The sequence below is a fragment of the Labeo rohita genome, chromosome 9 (genome assembly GCF_022985175.1).
Source record: "Labeo rohita strain BAU-BD-2019 chromosome 9, IGBB_LRoh.1.0, whole genome shotgun sequence".
Lineage (NCBI taxonomy): Eukaryota > Metazoa > Chordata > Actinopteri > Cypriniformes > Cyprinidae > Labeo > Labeo rohita.
This window is the reverse complement of record NC_066877.1, coordinates 41288933-41312136: the sequence shown is the minus strand read 5'-3', so window position 1 is coordinate 41312136 and position 23204 is coordinate 41288933. Positions and strand designations below refer to the sequence as shown.

Here is a 23204-nt window from a genome sequence, read left to right as displayed (position 1 = left end):
GAACATACATTGCCAACACAAATTAATGTTCAAACAGCATATAAAAGTGAACTTAGCATCCAATGACTACTTTAAGAACACAGATAAACCATATATTGTTGCAGTCTAGTATTTATTGTCTTTGTTTCAAAACATTTTGTATCATTTTTTTACTCAGCTATAGTGATAGCTGGATACTTTTGTCCTTATGAGGGATTTCCTGGAATGTTTTTGTATTTCTTCTGTGACGCATATGTGGAGTGCATAAGGACACCCTCCAGCTTACAGTATTAACCAAGCACACATTACATGTGTTTGTAACACTCAATAATGGCAAATCCATCCTATTTTTGGTAAAAATAAGAAAAATAACTCAAAAGACAAAATAAATTTGAAGTAGACACATGATAATCCATGTTTAGGCACTGGTACTATTTTAATAGTATTGATTTGGCAACATATTGTAAAAAAAAAAAACAAAAAAACAAACAAACGATACCCAGCCCTGTCCAAGATTAGCCATAATTAAGTCTAGACTGAAAATGTTTACTTGTGCATTTTCTCACTAAAGATGCATCAAATAATTCAGTTCACCATTTTATTTATAATTATTTAAGTACATTGTGGCATTTTACTGCAAGACAGAAATGTAATATTTTGGTTCCAAGTTGTCAGTATATGGACTGGCACATTGTCTACATACAATCAAAATTAAAGAGTGTCTACTGCAATATTTCCAGAATGATCTTGAATGGCATTTCAGAAACACACAGAAACCGGTAAAAGGACTCTCTCCAGTGTGAACTCCTTTGTGAGTGTTCAGATTTTCTTTGACTGTGAAACACTTTACAAAGTGATAGCATATAAAACATTTCTCCCCTGAGTGAAATATAGACATATTTCATGTGAATCTTAAGTTTTCTATTTGTGAGAAGCTCTTCCCACAGGCTTCCTGTGTTTTTTCATGTGAACATTGAGGCTAACTTTATGACCGAAAGTCTTCCCGCACTGATGACATTTCCAGCGTTTCTCTGCTGAATGAGTCTTCATGTGGTAATTAAGGCTGACCTTATATATGAAACGCCTTCCACACTCATCACATTTGAAGGGTTTCTTTCCAGTGTGAATGCTCATGTGACACTTAAGGCTAAATTCTGTTGCAAGGCTCTTCCCACAATGATCACATGTGTACAGCTGCTGTCCAGTGTGAATTCTCATGTGGTAATTACGGGTGTATGTATGTGTGAAACTCTTCCCACAATACTTGCAGGAGTAAGGCTTTTCTTTAGTGTGAACTCTCATGTGGACTGTAAGGCTCTGTTTTATAGGGAAACTCTTTCCACATTGTTCGCAAGTATAAGGCTTCTCTCCAGTGTGAATGGTCATGTGGGATTGAAGGGTGCCTTTCTGTGTAAAACTCCTTCCACATTGACGGCAAGTGTAAGGCTTTTCTCCCGAGTGAGTTCTCATGTGTCTTTGAAGGTGTACTTTTTGTACGAAACTGTTTCCACACTGTTGGCAGGTGTAAGGCTTCTCTCCTGAGTGGGTTCTCATGTGATTTTTAAGGTGTCCTTTTTGAGTGAAACCATTTCCACACTGTTGGCAGGTGTAAGGCTTCTCTCCAGTGTGGGTTCTCATGTGTCTTTTAAGGGCTCCTTGTTGAGTGAAGCTCTTTCCACACTGTTGGCAGGGGTACGGCCTCTCTCCAGTGTGAACTCTCATGTGCATTTCAAGTTTTTGTTTTTCACTGAAACTCCTCCCACAATAATGACAGGTGAAAGAGCTGTTAGATTTGGTTTTCCGAGCTCTTTTTATAGAAGTCGTTTTACTCTGTGTGGCTTTCTCACCATAATAGGGTTTCTCATACTGATCTGTCAGTCCCATTTCATACGGATCTTGATTCTCCTCTTTCAGCACCAGATCTAAAGTGGAAAAAAAAAAAAAAATAACCACAGTTTAAAGCCACAAAGCAAAAGATGTGAAAACCAACATGAAAGCATTTAAAGCCAGGACACACCAAGCTGACTTCTTGTAGCGACGAAAGCCAACGATGCTGTTTGCATTGGCAAACTAACCCGACAGATGATCACCGATCACTGACCATCGGCTTGATGTGTTCCGGACCTTAGGCATCAAACCAACAGCATGCATACTAGAAGCTACTAAATCAGTGTTGCATGTAATCTCAGAGCCTCTCAATATTTTTTAACTTGGCGCTTTCATTAGGACACTTCTAAGCTACTTAGCAAACCCCTTATAAGTTGACCTAAGATAACTGGTTTATCAAAAACCAATCCTAAATGTGCTGTTCATGTCTAAAATATTAGAAAAATGTCCTCTCAACTATCTTCAGTTTGACAGATAATCTATTTCATTTACAATTTAAGCCCTGTCTAAGTTCAGAAACTAGGCTTATTACAGTTACATTTCTCGTTATACTATTAGACCACAACATTCTCTTGCAGAGCTTGAGATTTATGTTTGCGTTTGTAGACAAGCATCAGCATGATTTCTATCATGCCGCTACCACTTTTTGAGTAAACAAAGATGCATCTCACCGTGCACTGATTTAGGTCCTCTGCTTTTCTCTTTGTACATTTGCAGTGAGAAAAATTATGCTTAGTTGTTATGCTGATGGGTCCGTGTACGTTTTAATAATTTGTTTTTCAATTTGAAATGAAATAAGCAGAAACGAGAAAATGGCTCCTTTATTTGTTTTTTCAAAAGACAAGATTTTGGCTCAGTTTATTAGCCTATATTTCATTGTAATTTATGTTATTGTCCTTGTTCGTTGTTCTAAAGACTGCAATTAAAAAAAAGAATAAAAAAGATTATTATTATATTATTATTTTGTTGAACGGAACAGAGGAACAACTGATGACGTCACCGGTCCAGATTTGGTTGACCAATCGGTGGAAAGGGGCGTCTCGTGACCGCCCACATGTGGAAAAGGAATTTTGAAGTCTGTTTATCTGTTTTCTACCAGTGATCCAAAAAAACGAAAAATCAAGCTGAAATCTAATTTTCATTTTTCTGAAGAAACGAAAAAAATGAATAGCCGTTCGAAGGAGCCATTCTCTCATTTCTACTTATTTCATTTCAAATTAAAAAACAAATGATCAAAACGTACACGGACCCTGATGATACTCATGTTTTCTATTTTTAAGTTTCATATTTACTCACAATTTAAAACTACAAAAAAATCATAATATCTTGATAACATACTTATTGAATCAATATTGAAAATAATAAACAATGGTGATCCATGAATTTCAAAGAATCTGTGGAACAAGGCAGCACATGTCTCCAAAATATATTTTAAAGAGTGCATACTCTGAATAGCGTGTACAAATGTCTGATAAAAATCTTTAAAAAATTATCATGGAGACGAATATACCAACATATAAACCCACACATTTTACAATTAATACATGCACAGGTTCACATACACTAGAATATGTATGACCATTAGTTTATGAATTTTTTAAGGTATCACGTTCATGCAACCCAATACATTATACATGATTCCCATCAGATGTAGGCTAATTGAGACTTGTCACAGCACTTGAATATTATTGCTCTTCTGTTGGTTTTGATTGGTGATATTGTCCTCATTTGTAAGTTGCTTTGGACAAAAGCGTCTGCTAAATCCCTAAATGTAACGTAATGAAATCTACTGGCTACCTCAAGGGTAACCGCTTCCACAATCCACACTGTTTCTCTTGCACATGGAAATGCACCCGTACATTTATATTTATGTATTTAGCAGATGCTTTTACAGAGGTGTAAAGTCCAGGGATCAGAAAGTAAAAGTCCTGACATATGTTTATTCCACCCATGAACTCAGCCAGCTGATTTCACCAGAGCTGGAAACAAGTCATTCCTTTCAAGTCACAAGCAAGTCTCAAGTCAAATCCCAAGTCCTTACAGAATTAAAGTTAATGAGATAATTAAGTGACTAATTAAATGATGATTGTGCATTAGTGATGTACACCTGCTGTTTCACGAGTTCGCCTGCCCATTCAGTCCTGCTAGATAATGGTAAACAAACTTGGCTTGTTGTCCTCGAACCCAAAGCTCAGCTCAAGCTCTGAGTAGGAACCATTACATTCATAACTATTAGAGCAATGCTTTGCTTGCATGCTATAGTTTTACAGGGTTAGTAATGCAAAACCTAAACAAAAGAAAAAAAAAAAAAAAAAGTTTTGTGAATATAGTCAGACCAGCTCATGATGACTCATCATACAGCTAATAAATACAGCTAGTGTCTCCCCACTATACAGCACTGACCTCACTGCTTCACAACACCACATACACTGTTACAGATGAGATCTAATGCAAGAAGTCAAGGGTCAAGAGCCCAACTAAAACAAACACGGTTCTCCATGATGGTGACATCATTTTAACCAGTAAAACATCGGATCCTCTGTAATTCTCAATAACAGCAGGTGTTCATCAATAATGCACAATGATCATTTAATGAGTCTCTTAATTATCTCATTAACTTGAACTCTTTGAGGACTTGAGATTTGACTTTAGACTTGCTTGTGACTTAAAAGGAATGATATGTTTCCAGCTCTGGTGAAATCAGCTGGCTGAGTTCATGGGTGGAATAAACATATGTCAGGACTTTTACTTTCTGACCCCTGGACTTTACACCTCTTCTTTTTTATCCAAAGAAAGCTCAAAATAGGCAATAAGTAAATGAATAAATAAATAACTCAGGGTTTGTACAATCATGAAAAACCTGGAAAAGTCATGGAATAATAAATAAACCCAGAAAGTTTTGGAAAAGTCATGGAAATCTATTCCACAAATCTCTGTATAATGGAATTATGTTTAATTAGGTCCTGAATTTTGGTGTGGGATTGCGCATATGGCTATATCGCATAGTTCTACTCATTCCCACAGCTTTTGACTTTAAAATGATGGATATTCACACATTTATGCAATAGCATGTAGGTTTGATGAGTAAATACATCCACACAGAATATCCGATCAAATCAGTAACTTGAAAACAGCGTGAGTGATTCAGTTGTACCGCGTGCGTCTTCTCTCTTTGAATGTCTCTTAAAACAGCTTCACATCGGTGCATCTCTTCTGCATTAATGCGATATACAACACTTTCGCTCATGTTTCGGTAGGTCTACAGTAGACAGAATTGTCACTTGCCTAATGGGGTCACTGTTGCATCGTCACAAAAATGTGTTCACATCCAAAGAGCGCATGTACATGTGCTGGTCACATAATTAGAATATCTTCAAAAAGTTGATTTATTTCACTAATTCCATTCAAGAAGTGAAACTTGTATAATGCATACAAGTTTCACGTCCACACAGACTGATATATTTCAAGTGTTTATTTCTTTTAATTTTGATGATTATAACTGACAACTAATGAAAACCCCAAATTCAGTATCTCAGAAAATTAGAATATTGTGAAAAGGTTCAGGATTGAAGACACCTGGTGCCACACTCTAATCAGCTAATGAACTAAAAACACCTGCAAAGACCTTTAAATGGTCTCTCGGTCTAGTTCTGTAGGCTACACAATCATGGGGAAGACTGCTGATTTGACAGTTGTCCAAAAGACGACCATTGACACCTTGCACAAGGAGGGCAAGACACAAAAGGTCATTGCAAAAGAGGCTGGTGTTCACAGAGCTCTGTGTCCAAGCACATTAATAGAGAGGCGAAGGGAAGGAAAAGATGTGGTAGAAAAAAGTGTACAAGCAATACGGATAACCGCACCCTGGAGAGAACTGTGAAACAAAACCCATTCAAAAATGTGGGGGAGATTCACAAAGAGTGGACTGCAGCTGGAGTCTGTCTGCAAGACATGGGTTTCAGCTGTCGCATTCCTTGTGTCAAGCCACTCTTAATCAACAGAAGCGTCTCGCCTGGGCTAAAGGCAAAAAGGACTGGACTGCTGCTGAGCGGTCCAAAGTTATGTTCTCTGATGAAAGTAAATTTTGCATTTCCTTTGGAAATCAGGGTCCCAGAGTCTGGAGGAAGAGAGGAGAGGCACAGAATCCACGTTGCTTGAGGTCCAGTGTAAAGTTTCCACAGTCAGTGATGGTTTGGGGTGTCATGTCATCTGCTGGTGTTGGTCCACTGTGTTTTCTGAGGTCCAAGGTCAACACAGAAAATCTATGGGGTATTGTGAAGAGGAAGATGCGATATGCCAGACCCAACAATGCAGAAGAGCTGAAGGCCACTATCAGAGCAACCTGGGCTCTCATAACACCTGAGCAGTGCCACAGACGGATCGACTCCATGCCACGCCGCATTGCTGCAGTAATTCAGGCAAAAGGAGCCCCAACTAAGTATTGAGTGCTGTACATGCTCGTACCTTTCATGTTCATACTTTTCAGTTGGCCAAGATTTCTAAAAATCCTTTCTTTGTATTGGTCTTAAGTAATATTCTAATTTTCTGAGATACTGAATTTGCGGTTTTCATTAGTTGTCAGTTATAATCATCAAAATTAAAAGAAATAAACACTTGAAATATATCAGTCTGTGTGGAATGAATATATACATTACACAAGTTTCACTTCTTGAATGGAATTAGTGAAATAAATCAACTTTTTTGAAGATATTCTAATTATATGACCAGCACCTGTATAAACCCAACTTGCGAAAATCAAATTGAGTTTGGTACCGTACAATCTCAGTAGAACTCTGCATGGGCCTCAAACATATGCCCTAGTCCAGCCCTTGTCCGGCAGATTATCAGAATTACCGGCCTGAGTTCAACTGGAGCCTGTGTCTTTTTCCTCTTTTCTCTTCCAATACACAGCTGCTGTCAAGACATTGAACAGCCTATTTCAGTTTTGTTTTTAATGGCAAAGTGGTTATATTTATGTTCATTTCTTTATTTAGTTCATTTAGAAATATGCTTGGAACTTTTTTAGTTTGTTTGTTAAATTTCAAATTAAGTTTTAAAGTAGCCTCACGACCAAGCGGCAGACAGTGAGTTATGTTTGATCAATTTAGCCTTATAAAAACAAATAAAATCTATATATGAAATGCTTTATAAGCATATTACGTTTAAATGTTTAATCTAGACAAATGTGTGCCGTTTAGGCGCGTATCCAATCATTTGTACCGAGAGTGGAACTAAAGCGCGCTTTACAGGACGAGGCGCCAGTGTGATCGCTTGCATCTTTTTCTTATAATAGTGGAGACAACTGTCATTTTTTGCTTAGAAAAGTAAGAGCAATTCATCATTCGAGACTGTTAAGGGTCTACTTTTATTTGTGTGCACTCACAATATCAGCATATGTTGTGCTGTTTTTAGAAAATGGGATGCGCTTTCTGCCGTCTCGGATTTGAGCAGAAGCGCTTCACAAAAATGAGCCGAAACTCAGCGGATATTCTATTTCCCCTGGCTCTGACACATTCATCACTGTAATTACTTGCTGGGGTTTTGCAGCAAGCTTTATTGCGTGCACATTAACACGAAACCCTTCCAGCATGACAGTCACGGTAGTCTTCATGACCATAATAATTGATGGATATCTAAAATATAAAAATAAGGAGGAAGCCTAAAACAATACCAATGCCCAGCCCACGGGCCGAAATGCAAGGCATAGCTTGTTGTTTTTAAGCTGCAAAAATGACCTACACATCAAATGACATTAAAATGACCATCCTGACATGGATTTTCATAAGCAATGTTGGGTTTTTCTTAAGTGAATGTAAACAGTTGCAAAAGAGAAAAGTTTCCAAAACAAAATTTAGGTGTTTAACGCAGTTAAATGATAATATTCAGTGATGTGATATGTTCTCTGAGTGAAGTAACGTCTGGCGCAGTTGCAGCTTGTACTTATTACTAAAACATAAAAGCATACAACAGCATTGATAGTCATCAAGTTAACACATGCTATGATAATTTTAACTGTTATTATTATTATTATTATTATTGTAATGGAACATTAGGTCATGAATTTTGTTTCAAAAGTCATGGAAAAGTCATGGAAATTTATTGGTAAAAATGTGTATGAACCCTGATTAATGTACACATGAAAGTGGGCAAATGCTACCTGGTTCCTTTAAAAAATGAACTCACAGCAATTCATGGTTGCAGCATACTGTGTAAAAACTCCACTGAAAGATAAGAAAAATAAGTTGATCCTCAAGCTATATACACAGTTTTTGCCCAGCTCTATTCTTTTTTCTTCATCTTCATCTTCTTCTTAATCTATGACAGATCAGCACAAAACAATTTGGACACTATCTTTGCAATTTCTTCCAGAACAAAAATTTACAGATAATTTACTCGCCTTCTTGTCATCCAAGATGTTCATGTCTTTCTGTCTTCAATCATAAAGAAATTGTGTTTTTTTGAGGAAAACATTTCAGCATTTTTCTCCATATAATGGACTGATATGGTGCCCCCAAGTTTAAACTTCCAAAATGTAGTTTAAATGCGGCTTCAAAGGCTCTAAACGATCCCAGCTGAGAAAAAGGGTCTTATCTCGCGAAACAATTTTTTTTTTTTTTTTAGAAAAAGTATAGTTTCTATACTTTTTAACCTCAAGCACTCGTCTTGTCTAGGTCTGCATTAACAAACTGAACATGCAAAGAAGATCAAACATCTTTCACAAAAAAAAAGGTAAAACAGCAATGTAGGGCAATTTTGAAATTGGAGGAGAAAATGAGATTGGAGTTTTTAGACACACCCCACTAACATGACAGGAGAAAAAAAAACTTTACAAGACGAGCATTTGCAGTTAAAAAGACTATAAATTGTAATTTCTATTTATTTATTTTTTTTGAAAAAGCTACATAACTTCGCTAGATAAGACCCTTCTTCCTTGGCTGGGATCATTTAGAGCTTTTTGAAAGGAAGGGAAAGGAAAGTAAGTGTGGCCAGATACGGTGACCCTTACTCGGAATTTGTGCTCTGCATTTAACCCATCCAAGTGCACACACACACCCGGAGCAGTGGGCAGCCATACTGCTATCTACATTTTGGAAGTTCAAAATCGGGCCACCATATCAGTCCACTATATGGAGAGAAATCCTGAAATGTTTTTCCTCAAAAAACATAATTTCTTTATGACTGAAGAAAGAAAGACATGAACATCTTGGATGACAAGGGGGTGAGTACATTATATGTGAATCTTTGTTTTGGAAGTGGACTAATGCTTAAAAGCCTTAAATCTATTCTTTGAATATATATTTTTTTATTTTATTTGTTTATTTTTATTGTTTTTTGTTTATTATTGTATTTGATGTAATGTATGTTATTGCCATGACATGTTCACAATTAAATACAAATACTTTAATAATTATCTTTTCCTTTAGTGTGACGCAATGTCCTATGGTGTGTGACATAAAAAACCCACAGATGTGTTTATCTTAAAATATCTTTAAAAAAAAACAACAAAAGAAATTATACATATACAGTAGTCAACATTTGAAGTGGATCAAAAAAGTTAATAAAAGTTGTCCTAAGACAAGAACAGGTATTGTTTTAGTTTTAGGACAAATTTGATGAAAGGTTTTGATCCACTTCAAATGTTGACTACTATGTATATATATATATATATATATATATATATATATATATATATATATATATATATATATATACACACACACACACACACACATATATATATATATATATATATATATATATATATATATATATATATATATATATACACATACATATATACATACATACACACATCTTAAAAAAAAAATGAAAAAAATAAAACCTTGTACCTTGAAAGTACATTTTTGTATCTTACATCTACTAAGCTACTGAGCTATGCTTTGATACAACCTCCCAAACGCTCTCTTTATCAAAATGTCCTTTTTATCTTGCCATTGCTTGTTTTGCCATCAAGCAATCTAAATGTTTTAACATTTCAAAACACATTCTCATGTTCGCAGTCAGATTACATTTTCACATGTGACCAACAATTCCTCAACAAATATGAAATATCATAATCAAATATTATGAAAATATCCATGTGACAGACCTGATGTTGGTGACACATCTGACGGTGGTGACGAAAACCTGAATTTGTAGTCTTTTTAACTATCAAACACATTGAATTAATCAATTACTGCATTTAAACAAACACAACAAACAGTATGTTATTGTTTATAAAGCTTTTATTCAAGATTCACATTTAGGTTTTTGATATATCATTGGAGCACAAATGATCTGTTTTCTCTGATCTCAGAACAGTGTCTGCTGTGCATCTGCTAACAAGGTGACTTTTATAAACAATTAAATGAACAAATAAAGCAATTAGTTTCCTCTACCCATTTACATTCACCAGGATCTTTCACATTTAAACATCTTACATTATCTAAAAATGATCAGAACATATATGATTAGAACACAAACAAACTAGATATGTTTTATCCAGGGTTAAATGTTCCCTCCACTAAAGCAATATATGCTGTAGATTTAGTATTTATACATTATTAGGAAAAACAAAACAAAACCAAAAAAAACACTATTTTATATTTAATATAATTAAAAATGACTTGAAAACCCCCAAAACATGACGACCTCATGTTGAACGTGAACTCCGTCACTGGCCCGTCACCACCGTCAGGTGACATCGGATGGCGATGACAAATTTGGCATTTCTTTCAACAAACAAATGGAGTTCATGTAGTTGCCATTTTGTTTTCTCTGTTGATGCTAGGTGCTAACAGAACCTGCTTCAGGAGAATAAAATCATCTAAACATTTTAAATCATTTCCTCAGAAATTTGAAGATGGTGTTGATATATCATGGTTGTGACAGGAAATATTAACATTGGGATTTAACATATTCTCAAACTGTGAAACTTACCAGAGCCTGTCTGACACTGATGTGCTCTACAGAGGTGGAATGTGGCAAGGGGATATTCCCCGATTTTACTACATTTTAATGAATGTCTGACGGTGTTGACAAAAAGTGGGAACACAACTTTGAAACCGCATGTGTTTGATATGACATATTAAGTCACACTTTTGATAAAACAAGCATAGCTATGCCAGGAAACACTGGCATCTAACAATGCTTTTGGAAAATAAACTTTTAATCTTAATAAATCAAACACATAAATTCAAATAGGAAACTGAAGAGTTACTGAACAACTATATGCAGTAAGCAAGTTGCCTGAAACATTGGTGTCTCATATTTTAGAGCAGTCAATGCAATTTTGGAAACAAATCAATCATATTGGTATGTATGTGAAAATATTCAGATGTAACCCCCTTTGTAATTGTTAACATTTTCATAAGTAACAAATGTAAAGACAACGTAATTACGTAATTACATTACATGTAACCAGTGTTGGGGGTAACGCATTACAGGTAAAGCAAGTTATGCAATCAGATTACTTTTTTCAAGTAACTAGTAAAGTAACACATTACTTTTTACTTTACAATCAAAGATATTTTCAAATAAGTAACACCGGTTACTTTGTTTTCCCATTTATTGACTGACAAGTGTCCTGTCCCCATGCTGACAGAAACTGGAAATACAGAGGTGTTGTGTGTGTTGTGTAAACATGACGTTACTGTAGTTCTAGATAATGTGAACATGCATTAATTAACCTCACTCACAAAAAAAAAAAACAGATTCAGTACTCATCAAAATTAATTAAAACTGTCAAATGCAAACCTGCAACAATATGTTAAATAACACAAATTTCCTTTATGTATTTAATGTCATTTTAATAACCAATGTCTTTGATACTGACCTGTGATGATCCAGTTCAACCATACTAATAAGCAAAATGATTCTTCCTTTAGCCTGAGGCTTATTTATTTCACTTTTTGGTGTGAAAGCCAGGGCTTTTACGCTTGCTAAAAATAGTATAGTATATAGTATATAATTTTTTTAAAGAAACAACAAGCAAGCACTGCCCAGATTTAAAAAGTAATGCAAAAGTAACCCAACAGTAATGTAACACTTCTTACATCTGCTAAGCTGCAGAGCTAAGACGTAATACTTTGGGTTCACCTGAAGGTGAGCATTTACATTTAGTATTTGTCTGGTCATGTGATGATGAGGCGACCCGCTCCATGTCAAATAAAAACACTTTAATTAGGACACTCATATCACATTCTTCAAAAAATCTGTCATTTCTGTTGAGCTGGACATTTTAGTAAGGATCAGATGAGTGAGTCGAGCACTGAGATTGAAAACCAACCTGTTTGTTCCTCAGCATCTTCTTGTTTCAGACTGAACACTTCTTCAATCCTGATGTCTTCACTCTCCTCTTTAATACACGACATCTTCATTAAGAGTGCGTCACGTGGATCAGCAGGAGTTTTTCTGTGTGTTTGGACACTTTATCCTGTTTAAGATGAAGAGAAGAATAAACGGAAATCAAAATGAACCCAAACTAAACGTCTGGGTGCGTCTCAATCAGCTCCTAGTTCAGTAGTCAGCACACTGTTAAGGGAGTTAAATCACCGGATTAGACAAAAACACTCAAAACCAGCACTGCAAATTCATAAAAGAGCACAAATTACACACACATTTCATATTGTTGTGATGTATATATGTGACCCTGGACCACAAAACCAGTCTTGAGTCGCTGGGGTATATTTGTAGCAATAGCCAAAAATACATTGTATGGGTCAAAATGATCAAATTTTTTTTTTTTTTTACGCCAAAAATCATCAGGAAATTAAGATCATGTTCCATGAAGATATTTTGTACATTTACTACTGTAAATATATCAAAACTTAACTTTTGATTAGTAATATGCATTGCAAAGAGCTTCATTTGGACAACTTTAAAGGCGATTTTCTCAATATTCTGATTTTTTTGCACCCTCAGATTCCAGATTTTCAAATAGTTGTGTCTCGGCCACATATTGTCCTGTTTTAACAAACCATACATCGATGGAAAGCTTGTTTATTTAGCTTTCAGATGATCTATAAAGCTCCATTTTGAAAAATTGACACTTATGACTGGTTTTGTGGTCCAGGGTCACATATGGTTATTCAGAATCTGTAGATCATATACAGTACAGTTGCATGAAAGCACGTCCAGCTGTAGTGTTTCAGTGTGTAGTTGTCATCGCACATGTTTGTGTTTGTTGCTGCATTTACACTGTAATGAGCAGCAGCAGTGGAGTGTCAAACAGCGCTGTTTCTCCGTCACTGTTCGGAAGAGACTGAATTGGTGTTCGTGATGAACTGAGTCAGGACACAGCAGCGACACGACACGACACGACACGCGCCTCTTCTGTTACTCCAGCGCAGATGCGCTTTACTCACACCAAACGACGTCTATTAACGTTAGATAAAGCCTTACAATGTTACATTCAATGGCAAATAAATAACCTTGCATCGCGAAAAAACTATAGAATCGTTTGAACGGTTTCTATCAGTTTACATACTTCAAAACACAAACCTGTCTTCAGCAGAATCACAACAGATGCGGGAGCGCGGCGCAGCCTTATGACGTCACGTCACCAGAGCAAAATTGAAGTCAGCTAATATAAAGCTACAAAGACCGTTAGAATTTGCTCTACATTTAAGGTCTTTTTATTAAATAATGTCCCTTTATTATTGACGTATTTATTTGTTCCTCTGTTTTATTTTTGTTGTTGCCTTTTAAAGTGTCACTACTGCTGATAATTTGTATTTTGCACTGTTTTGTATGTTCAATGAACATCTTTGTATAGAGCTCTCATTGGCCGGCTGTTCAGAGAAACCCTGCAGCTTGAACTACAGCACAGCTGTTCTTACTGTACGGTGAAACATTCAAGATGAAATATAAATGAGGGGCTACATGATAAACTGCATATTATGCGTAGCTTGTCAGTGATTTATTAATTGCCTCTCCAGCTGAACCCATACTAATCAAAGTACGGGTTTACTGACTAGAAGCGCCTGACAATCACTTGCGATTTATCGTGCAGCCCTATATAACTAATCGTAACTATACATAACTTGTATAGCCTAATTATCAGTGTTATTTAAATGTAAATGATATAATTTGAACCTAAAACAGATTTGCTAGACACACTCTCACCAGGGGCCGTTCTCCGTACGTCACTGACTCAGTTAGCTCGACTGGATTGTTGACGATTTGGTGTGATCTTGGATTGTTTGGTTCTTCAAAGCTCATCCCTCTACTTCATTACAAGAGTACTACTCATCCAGGGACAATGATTTAAAATAAAATGTAAAAGTTATTTTGAAAATGGTATAATATGATGTAGTCTATAATAGACACATCCAGGTTTACTCATTAAAAGATTACTTACGAATGTAAGATAATGTAGAGTCGTGCGTTAATTTGAGTGATGACAGCTATTATGGGAGTGGCTTGATGGAACACGTAACGTGATCTTAACCCTTAAGAAACTTTAATGCTGTCACGTAACAAATCTGTTTCAAAGATAAAATTAAATGATTTGGGATCGGAAGGAAAGATCGGGAAGGAATGGAAGGCTCACTTGAGCTGGAGGATTATGATCAGACGACTCTGCGGCGCCACCTTCTCAGCCTGCTTCAGTGGCAGGTCCAACCTTGTGTGTTTCATAACCTCTAACAGCTCATCATACACAGGGCAGGTGAATTGAAAGGGTTCAGATTCAGCTTCCTCCTCCTCATCCAACATTTCCTGCTCTTCCTGGCTGGAGGCCCAGCAGAGCACTGGCTGCCAGATGAGACGACGTGAGGGAAATCGCATCGTCGTTCAGCAGCTTGCTCTCGTCCCCGACCGATGTGTGTGAAAGGGAAAGACGTGTTCTACCAGCGCCCTTTTATACTGTGGTCGAGTATGCGGGAAGTGACGTCATAGGCTGTTTCCAGCCGATGTTACTGTCGTTTTGAACGCAGGCCTCAGACGACTGTTAATGAACGAGGCGCAGGTTTGCAGGGGGAGTTCATAGCTGTCTTGACAGTTAAATGCCGCCTACCAGCAAATATTAGAATTAGATTGTAAATTAGAATTTTATGGTTTTCGGGTGAATTACGTCCCAGTCACGTTCGTCACTCGGTAACATGGACGCGCACACGCGGGATGAGGCAAGCGGTGGAATCGTCGATCGCGTGGCTGCCGCTTTCTGTAGCAGTGGAGTTCTGTGCGCTTGAGGCGGTGGTCGCGTTGCGGTCACGGAGCGGACGTTGCCAATTGTATTTACCAACCACTAACAAAATAAATGCAGTAGGCAACCCATTCTTCAGTTATGACTCCTGGATGAAATCACTTGCCTGTGATCAAAGATAGTGAGAGCTGATGTTGGGGAATATAGCCAAATTCACAGTAGCAGTATTAACATTAAGTGACATGACATCTGACGCACAGAAGCCACTGGCACATGCCACTGCTCAGTGACACATCGAGTGACACTTCCGGTTTTCAGTGACATGTGTCACCGCAGAGTGGCATGTGACAGTGACACTTGTGACGTGTGCCGATGGATTGTGTCAGTGTCACTGCCACTCAGCTGGAGATTAACGTAAACCGTGTAACACACGCACTTAACCGCTGAACTAGATTTATGACACGCTTCTATCAAACATAGCATTCCTTTCATTGCAGAATTAATTCGTATTTGCTTGTGTAATGTGTCGATAGAATGTTTCAGTGTCACTGACATCGGTCGCAGAATGTCACTCTGCGTTGCGGCTCCTCCAGTGACACTGCCGCTGACAGCCGGAGTAAAACGTAGACTGAAAGGTATTTAATTGATGACAGTTTCGGTTTCTGTCCAGCATAATAATTACATGGCGGAGTTCATTTGTATTACAGTGTAGGCTTCTTCATGTGTTTAATATTTGTCTTTTGTCCCTTATTTGTTTGCCTGAATGCTTTGTCAAAGACGTTAATAAAACATCACACTGTCATAAAATTGTTTCATTTCTTATTGCATAATTCTATACTTTTTTTTTTTTTTTTTTAAATATTAAAGCCATAGATGAGATAGATTGCACTGGCCGACTATATTAATAGATGTCGGTACCAAAATCAAAGTTTACAGTAACAGATGCGACTGTAAATGCGGCTTTCATAGTGACCCATGATAGACTAATTCCGTGTGTTTCCCAGAATAGACAGTTTTCAGTGACACAATCCGTCGGCACGTGTCATAAATGTCAGTGGCTCCAGTTTTCACTGACATGTGTCAGTGGAGAGTGACATGTGCCGACGGATTGTGTCAGTGTCACCACAACTCTCGCGGAACATGTCACTGCTGTGGCACCTCGAGTGACACTGCCGCTGTCAGCTGGAGTTTAACGTAGACCGTGTAACACACACACTTAACGGCTGAACTATAGGCCTATTTATGATACATTTCTATCAAACATAGGATTAATTACATTAATTTGTACAACAACCATTAGGCTTGTTCGTGTGTTTAATATTTGTCTTGTGTATTTACGTTTATTATACGTTTTGTTTTATATAGCCAACTTTTTTTTTTACAATCTATATAAATACATATTTGTTTTGACAGTGTGGCACATTTTCCCCCTCTTTGCACAGAATTTACAGTTCCGCTGTGTCATTTGGAATTATAAAAGATAGATAGGTGACCATAACTAAATGTAATGTTAAATTGGTACCAACCTGCAGAAGGTATGTGCTCTCACTAATTGACACTTACCAGTCAAGAAAAGAAAAGATGTTTACCACCAAACATTCAATAACAACAATCGACATTCATCAATAAAGACAATTACCACAAACCTCTGGAAGCATAACATCAAAGATGTAGTTTAGGTTTTCAAAATCTTCATCTGCATCCACTGTTCTCTTTATTTTCTCAGCAAGTTTGATGAACTATTAAACATGAGAATATTAAATCATTTAGGATAATAAGGAACAGTTCTGGTGGTAATGTAACTCAAAATATACAGTAAAACGTGAAACACTTGCTTCTTACATCACTTTCACTGAAATGGCACTGTTGTGGCTTTAAATGCTGCTTAAATTTCATCGATGTCTCGGGATGTTTCCACATGTAAAATCGGCAGGATTGGAGAGCTTCATTGTGAAAAGCTGTATGTATGTATGGGGGAATAGAAGTCTGTTAAAAACGTTTTTAAACATTAAGGTTTTAATGTTTTTTTAAAGAATTTTCTTCTGCTCACCAAGCCTGCATTTATTTGATCCAAAGTACAGCAAAAACAGTAAAATTTTTATTTAATTTTTATTTGAATTTATTTTAAAATTATTTAATTTTTATTTAATAATTATTCCTGTGATCAAAGTTACATTTTTAGCATCATTACTCCAGTCACATGATCCTTCAGAAATCATTCTCTAATATGCTGATTTGCTGCTCAAAAACAATTATTATTATTATTATTGTTATTATCAATATTTAAAACAGCTGAGTACATTTTTTCAGGATTCTTTGAATAGAAAGATCCAAAGATCAGCATTTATCTGAAATAAAAAGCTTTTGTAATATTATACACTACAACACAGAAGTAAATACTTGTATTTATCCAGGATACTTTAAATTGATCAAAAGTGATGATAAAGACATTTATAATGCTATAAAAGATTTCTATTTTAGATAAATGCTGTTCTTCTGAACTTTCTATTCATCAAAGAAACCTGAAAAAAGTCTACTCAGCTGTGTTTAACAATAATAATAATAAATGTTTTTTGAGTAAAAATTCAGCTTTGAAATCACAGGAATAAATAGCATTTTAAAATATATTTAAATAGAAAACAATTATTTTAAATAGTAAAAATATTTCAAAATGTACTTGTTTTTGCTGTACTTCAAATAAATGCAGGCTTGGTGAACAGAATAGACTTATTTAAAAAAAAACAAAAAAAACATTACAAATCTTAATGTTCCAAAAATCTTACTGTTCAAAACGTGTGTGTGTGAAAAAATGTTTGTGATTTGATACTCACTTGTATGTCCTCACCCGAGATTATGTTCTCAGTTCCAAGTCTCAAAGCCTTCTGAGTGCTACAAACAAACAATTATGTAAATTTGATCAACATCAGGTTATGACATAGCAAAGAACAAAAAAACATGGCATAGAACAAAGACTACAGAACACCCAAGACGTGTCACTCCTAAAGTTTTGAATGGGGAAAAATGCAAAGCTCAGTATGGCCAATCTGAATAAAAGAGCCAATTGCTAATAATCATCGCATCACTGCAGCTGCCTTTAGAAGTCTCGATTGCTAGAGAAACGCTTTTTTAAGGGTATTTGAGCTAAGGAAACAACATTTATGAGACGGTGGTGTCAGATTTCATTGGTGATTTCAAATATGAAATTTAATCGTAAGCTTGGTGAACAGTTTTGGAGAATTTCAAATTTCCCTATTCAAAGAGACAGGAGCGGCACTTGCATGCCTAGGCATTTCAAAGATCCCCTAGGCACTGAGTCAAATTACTTGCTCTAAAGGGATTTTGGTATAGAATAGTTGCTGATCATCTTAAGAGAAAATGACAATGAGCCAGGGGCACAACAAACGGCTGTTAATAAGTGGTTCGCTGAATCGAAGTTTACAGTGGGTACGGAAAGTATTCAGACCCCCTTAGATTTTTCACTCTTTGTTATATTGCAGCCATTTGCTAAAATCATTTAAGTTCATTTTTTTCCTCATTAATGTACACACAGCACCCCATATTGACATTTTTGCAGATTTATTAAAAAAGAAAAACTGAAATATCACATGGTCCTAAGTATTCAGACCCTTTGCTCAGTATTTAGTAGAAGCACCCTTTTGATCTAATACAGCCATGAGTCTTTTTGGGAAAGATTTCACACCTGGATTTGGGGATCCTCTGCCATTCCTCCTTGCAGATCCTCTCCAGTTCTGTCAGGTTGGATGGTAAACGTTGGTGGACAGCCATTTTTAGGTCTCTCCAGAGATGCTCAGTTGGGTTTAAGTCAGGGCTCTGGCTGGGCCATTCAAGAACAGTCACGGAGTTGTTGTGAAGCCACTCCTTCGTTATTTTAGCTGTGTGCTTAGGGTCATTGTCTTGTTGGAAGGTAAACCTTCCGTCGGGCCACTCTGCCATAAAGCCCCGACTGGTGGAGGGCTGCAGTGATGGTTGACTTTCTACAACTTTCTCCCATCTCCCGACTGCATCTCTGGAGCTCAGCCGCAGTGATCTTTGGGTTCTTCTTTACCTCTCTCACCAAGGCTCTTCTCCCCCGATAGCTCAGTTTGGCCGGACGGCCAGCTCTAGGAAGGGTTCTGGTCGTCCCGAACGTCTTCCATTTAAGGATTATGGAGGCCACTGTGATCTTAGGAACCTTAAGTGCAGCAGAATTTTTTTGTAACCTTGGCCAGATCTGTGCCTTGCCACAATTCTGTCTCTGAGCTCTTCAGGCAGTTCCTTTGACCTCATGATTCTCATTTGCTCTGACATGCACTGAGAGCTGTAAGGTCTTATATAGACAGGTGTGTGGCTTTCCTAATCAAGTCCAATCAGTATAATCAAACACAGCTGGACTCAAATGAAGGTGTAGAACCATCTCAAGGATGATCAGAAGAAATGGACGGCACCTGAGTTAAATATGTGAGTGTCACAGCAAAGGGTCTGAATACTTAGGACCATGTGATATTTCAGTTTTATAAATCTGCAAAAATGTCAACAATTCTGTGTTTTTCTGTCAATATGGGGTGCTGTGTGTACATTAATGAGGAAAAAAAAATGAACTTACATGATTTTAACAAATGGCTGCAATATAACAAAGAGTGAAAAATTTAAGGGGGTCTGAATACTTTCTGTACCCACTGTATGTAACATTATACTGAATTATATGATCTGAATTGAAGTACTATATTATTAATGATGTGTATCTTTTTCCGAATTTTTTTCCTGCATGGTCTTTAGGTGAAAATAAAAATAAATATGTAATCCTGGGCTAGACCATGATCCAACTCCATGTTTCTTAATGATTGGATGAAATAAATAATCTTTCCAACTTAAACTTGCCTATCACAAGTGTATGACTGTGTCAAATCACATCCACATTTAAAAGATACACATTGAATAATACGTGTATTATCTAAGATTATATAAAGAAAAACACACAAAGCAAGAAGGCCTACACACGCGAGTCACCAGCCATGCATTGCATTGGTTTTTCAGGTTTTTTTTTTCATTGAGTCCTATAATGAAAAACAATAGTATTACTAATGTTCTGTTCCTGTCAATTAGTAGTTTCAAACATTTCCAAGTTAAAAAAAAAGGCAATCTCCACAAATAGGACAACTAACCTCTACAACAACATCTTTTACTAAGACTGTTGCATGCTATTCTCGTAGATATTGTGTTTGTGACAGACCGAGGTTCTCTTTGGTCAGAGCGTACCCCTTCAGCTCCATCTCTGCCATCTGTTTAAGGTGAACAAAAATGAAAGATGACATGTTAGTGGTGTATTAATCGGTGTGTCTTTAACATCGTACCACTCAACTGATGAAATTAAAACACTTTTGTAAAAAGAGAGCTTAAGTTTGTTATTACAAGCATAAAACATCATATTTATTAGATTCTTACAGTGCATACAAACACTCCACAGTTGTTTACATCCATCTGGCTCTGAAGCCACTGTGGTGGATACGAGATTGTCCAATCAGCAAGATTCCATGTGTTCCTGAAGGCATGACTAATGAAAAAAAGATGCATAGAGACAGAAAAAAAACATGTGGACCGGAACAGTATTAGACACTGCAGATCTGAATGAAAGCAAATGCGTTCTAGTAGACTGCTCATTTATATTGAATGTCAATTCATATTACCCTGCCTTTATATTAATGTGAAATATACTGTACACTATGTAATAGACGAGTCAAAGATAAATAATAGATGTCACAGATGGTTACATTATCTAACAGTACACAAAAATACTTTGAAGACTTTTAATTTAATACACACTGGCTGTATAGTCAGTGTGCTTTATATATGCCTATTTATGCTGCAGCACAGAAACTTTAAAAAGAAGGAGGCCAAACACATTACCAAGTATTTCCATATGTCGCTTTGGTATGTCTTTGTAAAGCCCCATGGAATCGAACACCTGGAGCTCATGACTTTGACCACAGAACACCTTTGAAAATATGAAAAAGGAAAATAAATACACAGAAAATAGTTCATGTTAAAAGCTATTTGGAGGATCACAATATTTCAGCTAACCCACATAATGTCTGTCTTCAAGCTGACACAGGAAAAATCGAGAATTGGCGAGTTCTTCAAGGTTTTTACCTATTGTAAATTCACAACAAGCTCCTTGGCTGAGGCCTTGGCCACATTTTCAGCAGTGGCCTCACAGAGTCGGCCATCAAAAGGCCCGAAAAATGCCTGTCGAGTTCTGTTGTTTGCGTGTCTTGCAACGCGTCCAGCCACATCTGAAATGTATATAGTTGGTGGAGTTTTTAAACTCATCAAGTGCATCGACATGGTCTCTTGCTGACTCTTGCCACCAAAGAGGGGAACAACAATACAAACAGCATGTGGGCAGCCGACATGAAGAACACCACCTAAAAATTAACAAAAGCTGAAACATTTCTCCTTCCATGTACAATATAAAAAATGACATAGTTGCCATACCTCCAGTTCTCTGTAGTTTAATAAACATTTTAGGATAAACGTCTTTGTAAAGCGATTAATAATGTCAGAGGCAGATATTTCAAGCTGTGCGCATGCTGCCAGCAGCTCATTTTTGGAAGGCCTGAAGAAGAAATGCAACTATTTTTTCTTTTTACTTCAAAATTATGTGTTTATAAGAAATAAATATGGCAGAAAATACCTTTTTGATTCAGTCAGTTTTAGTACTGGCTTCAACAGCATATGAATCTACAGGAGGGGACTTGTTACTTAGACGGTCTGAAAACCCTTTGAGGATCTCTGTTTTTGGAACAACTGTTCCAGCTCTGCAGGATGATCCAAGCCAGGGGGCAACAGATGAATAGGATAGGTCACCGGAGAAAGGGTTTCTCTCCTTTGTTTCTATGATGTAGGGCGAAGGGCCAAATTATTTATCTTAGCAATTCTGTAGTATTTTAATGACAATTAATTTGATCATAACATAAACTATAAATCAGTGTGTTTTTTTTTTTTTTACCGTAACAGAAACCAACACAAATCTAATGAAGACCATCTCTCATCAACATTGACACTGAGGTCACTTTGTACAAGGTCTCTTCAGGAGATTGTCTAGTAATAAAAAAATATATACAAGTTTGAAAATTGGCTATCATTAGTTCTCTAATTAATTCTAATGTACTTATTAATATTAGAATGTAATTTCAATAAATAACTCACCAGGTAGATCAAAAGCCACCTTCCAGTTGCTGTCTGCAATTAAAATAGGTTTCTCATCGCCACAACGAATGCAAGAAAAGTCATAAGTAAGTCTGGTCATTGCCCAGAAATGAAAAAGGCTTTCCTCAGGGTGTTGTGGTGAATTGTTACTGCAAGGAGGTCCTCCAGCATTGACAGAAATTGTCCAATGGCTGTGTTTGTCTTCAAAGTGTGGTATTTTTTTTTTTAAAAAAAAGAGACATTTTAACGGTTAAAACTGAAAATCTTTTCAAGATACTGTACGTAACTGCAAAATTTTAATAATTTTAAAATCAGTTTTAATAAATAATTTTAATAAATAAATTTTTTAAATAATTTTTAATAAATAATATTTTAATTAATAATTTTATACATTTTAATAACTATTACTTTTAATTAAGAATTTTAAACATTTTAAAACATAAAGAAAATGAATCCATCTAAGCATTACAATGCATCAGGTAACATTTGTTAAAGTCTGCGTAAATATCAGATAGATACACTTTATTTTAAGGGTCAACAGAACAAGGTTACCTTTTGGTGGCAATGGATTATAAACATACTTATTATAAAAACACTCAAGAGGACTTGAACACAGATTAACCATATATTGTTGCAGTTGAATATTTATTGTCTTTGTTTAAAAACATTTTCAAACTTTTTTTTTACTCAGCTACAGCCATTTGTTTGTCAAATCTGACGTCCCATTAAAGTAATACCGGAATCCCAGATATCCAGAAAATGAAAATGTAAATAAAGATAAATTAATATAAAAATAATTTGTGTTTGGGACGCTGTGAGCACGGAAACTGTAGTGTACACCGTAAATTTGAAAACGTTTAGCTTAACTGTTTAATATGAATAAACAGTGCTCATAAACAGCTGCTGAGATAGTATTCTCAAGTGAAATGAGTTGGGGCTTGGACTCGGAAACAGCATTCGTTGGTGCGTAAAATGTCATCGCTTA

The 23204-nt window shown here is 36.3% G+C and overlaps 1 protein-coding gene across 3 annotated transcripts in view; it reads right to left on the bottom strand.

Moving 5' to 3' along the window:
• Positions 1-479: 479 nt before the first annotated feature.
• LOC127171048 (gastrula zinc finger protein XlCGF8.2DB) overlaps positions 480-23204 on the bottom strand; it is a 32076-nt gene continuing 9351 nt past the window's right edge. Inside the window, exons 1-3 of one of the 3 annotated variants that reach the window (XM_051119466.1) lie at positions 13369-13420; positions 12155-12301; positions 480-1901 (exon numbers count right to left, since the gene is read on the bottom strand). In XM_051119466.1, coding sequence (XP_050975423.1) covers positions 901-1901; positions 12155-12245 — 1092 coding nt within the window. In that variant the 5' untranslated portion in view covers positions 12246-12301; positions 13369-13420 and the 3' untranslated portion in view covers positions 480-900. The other 2 variants (XM_051119468.1, XM_051119467.1) reach the window with 2 other exon arrangements.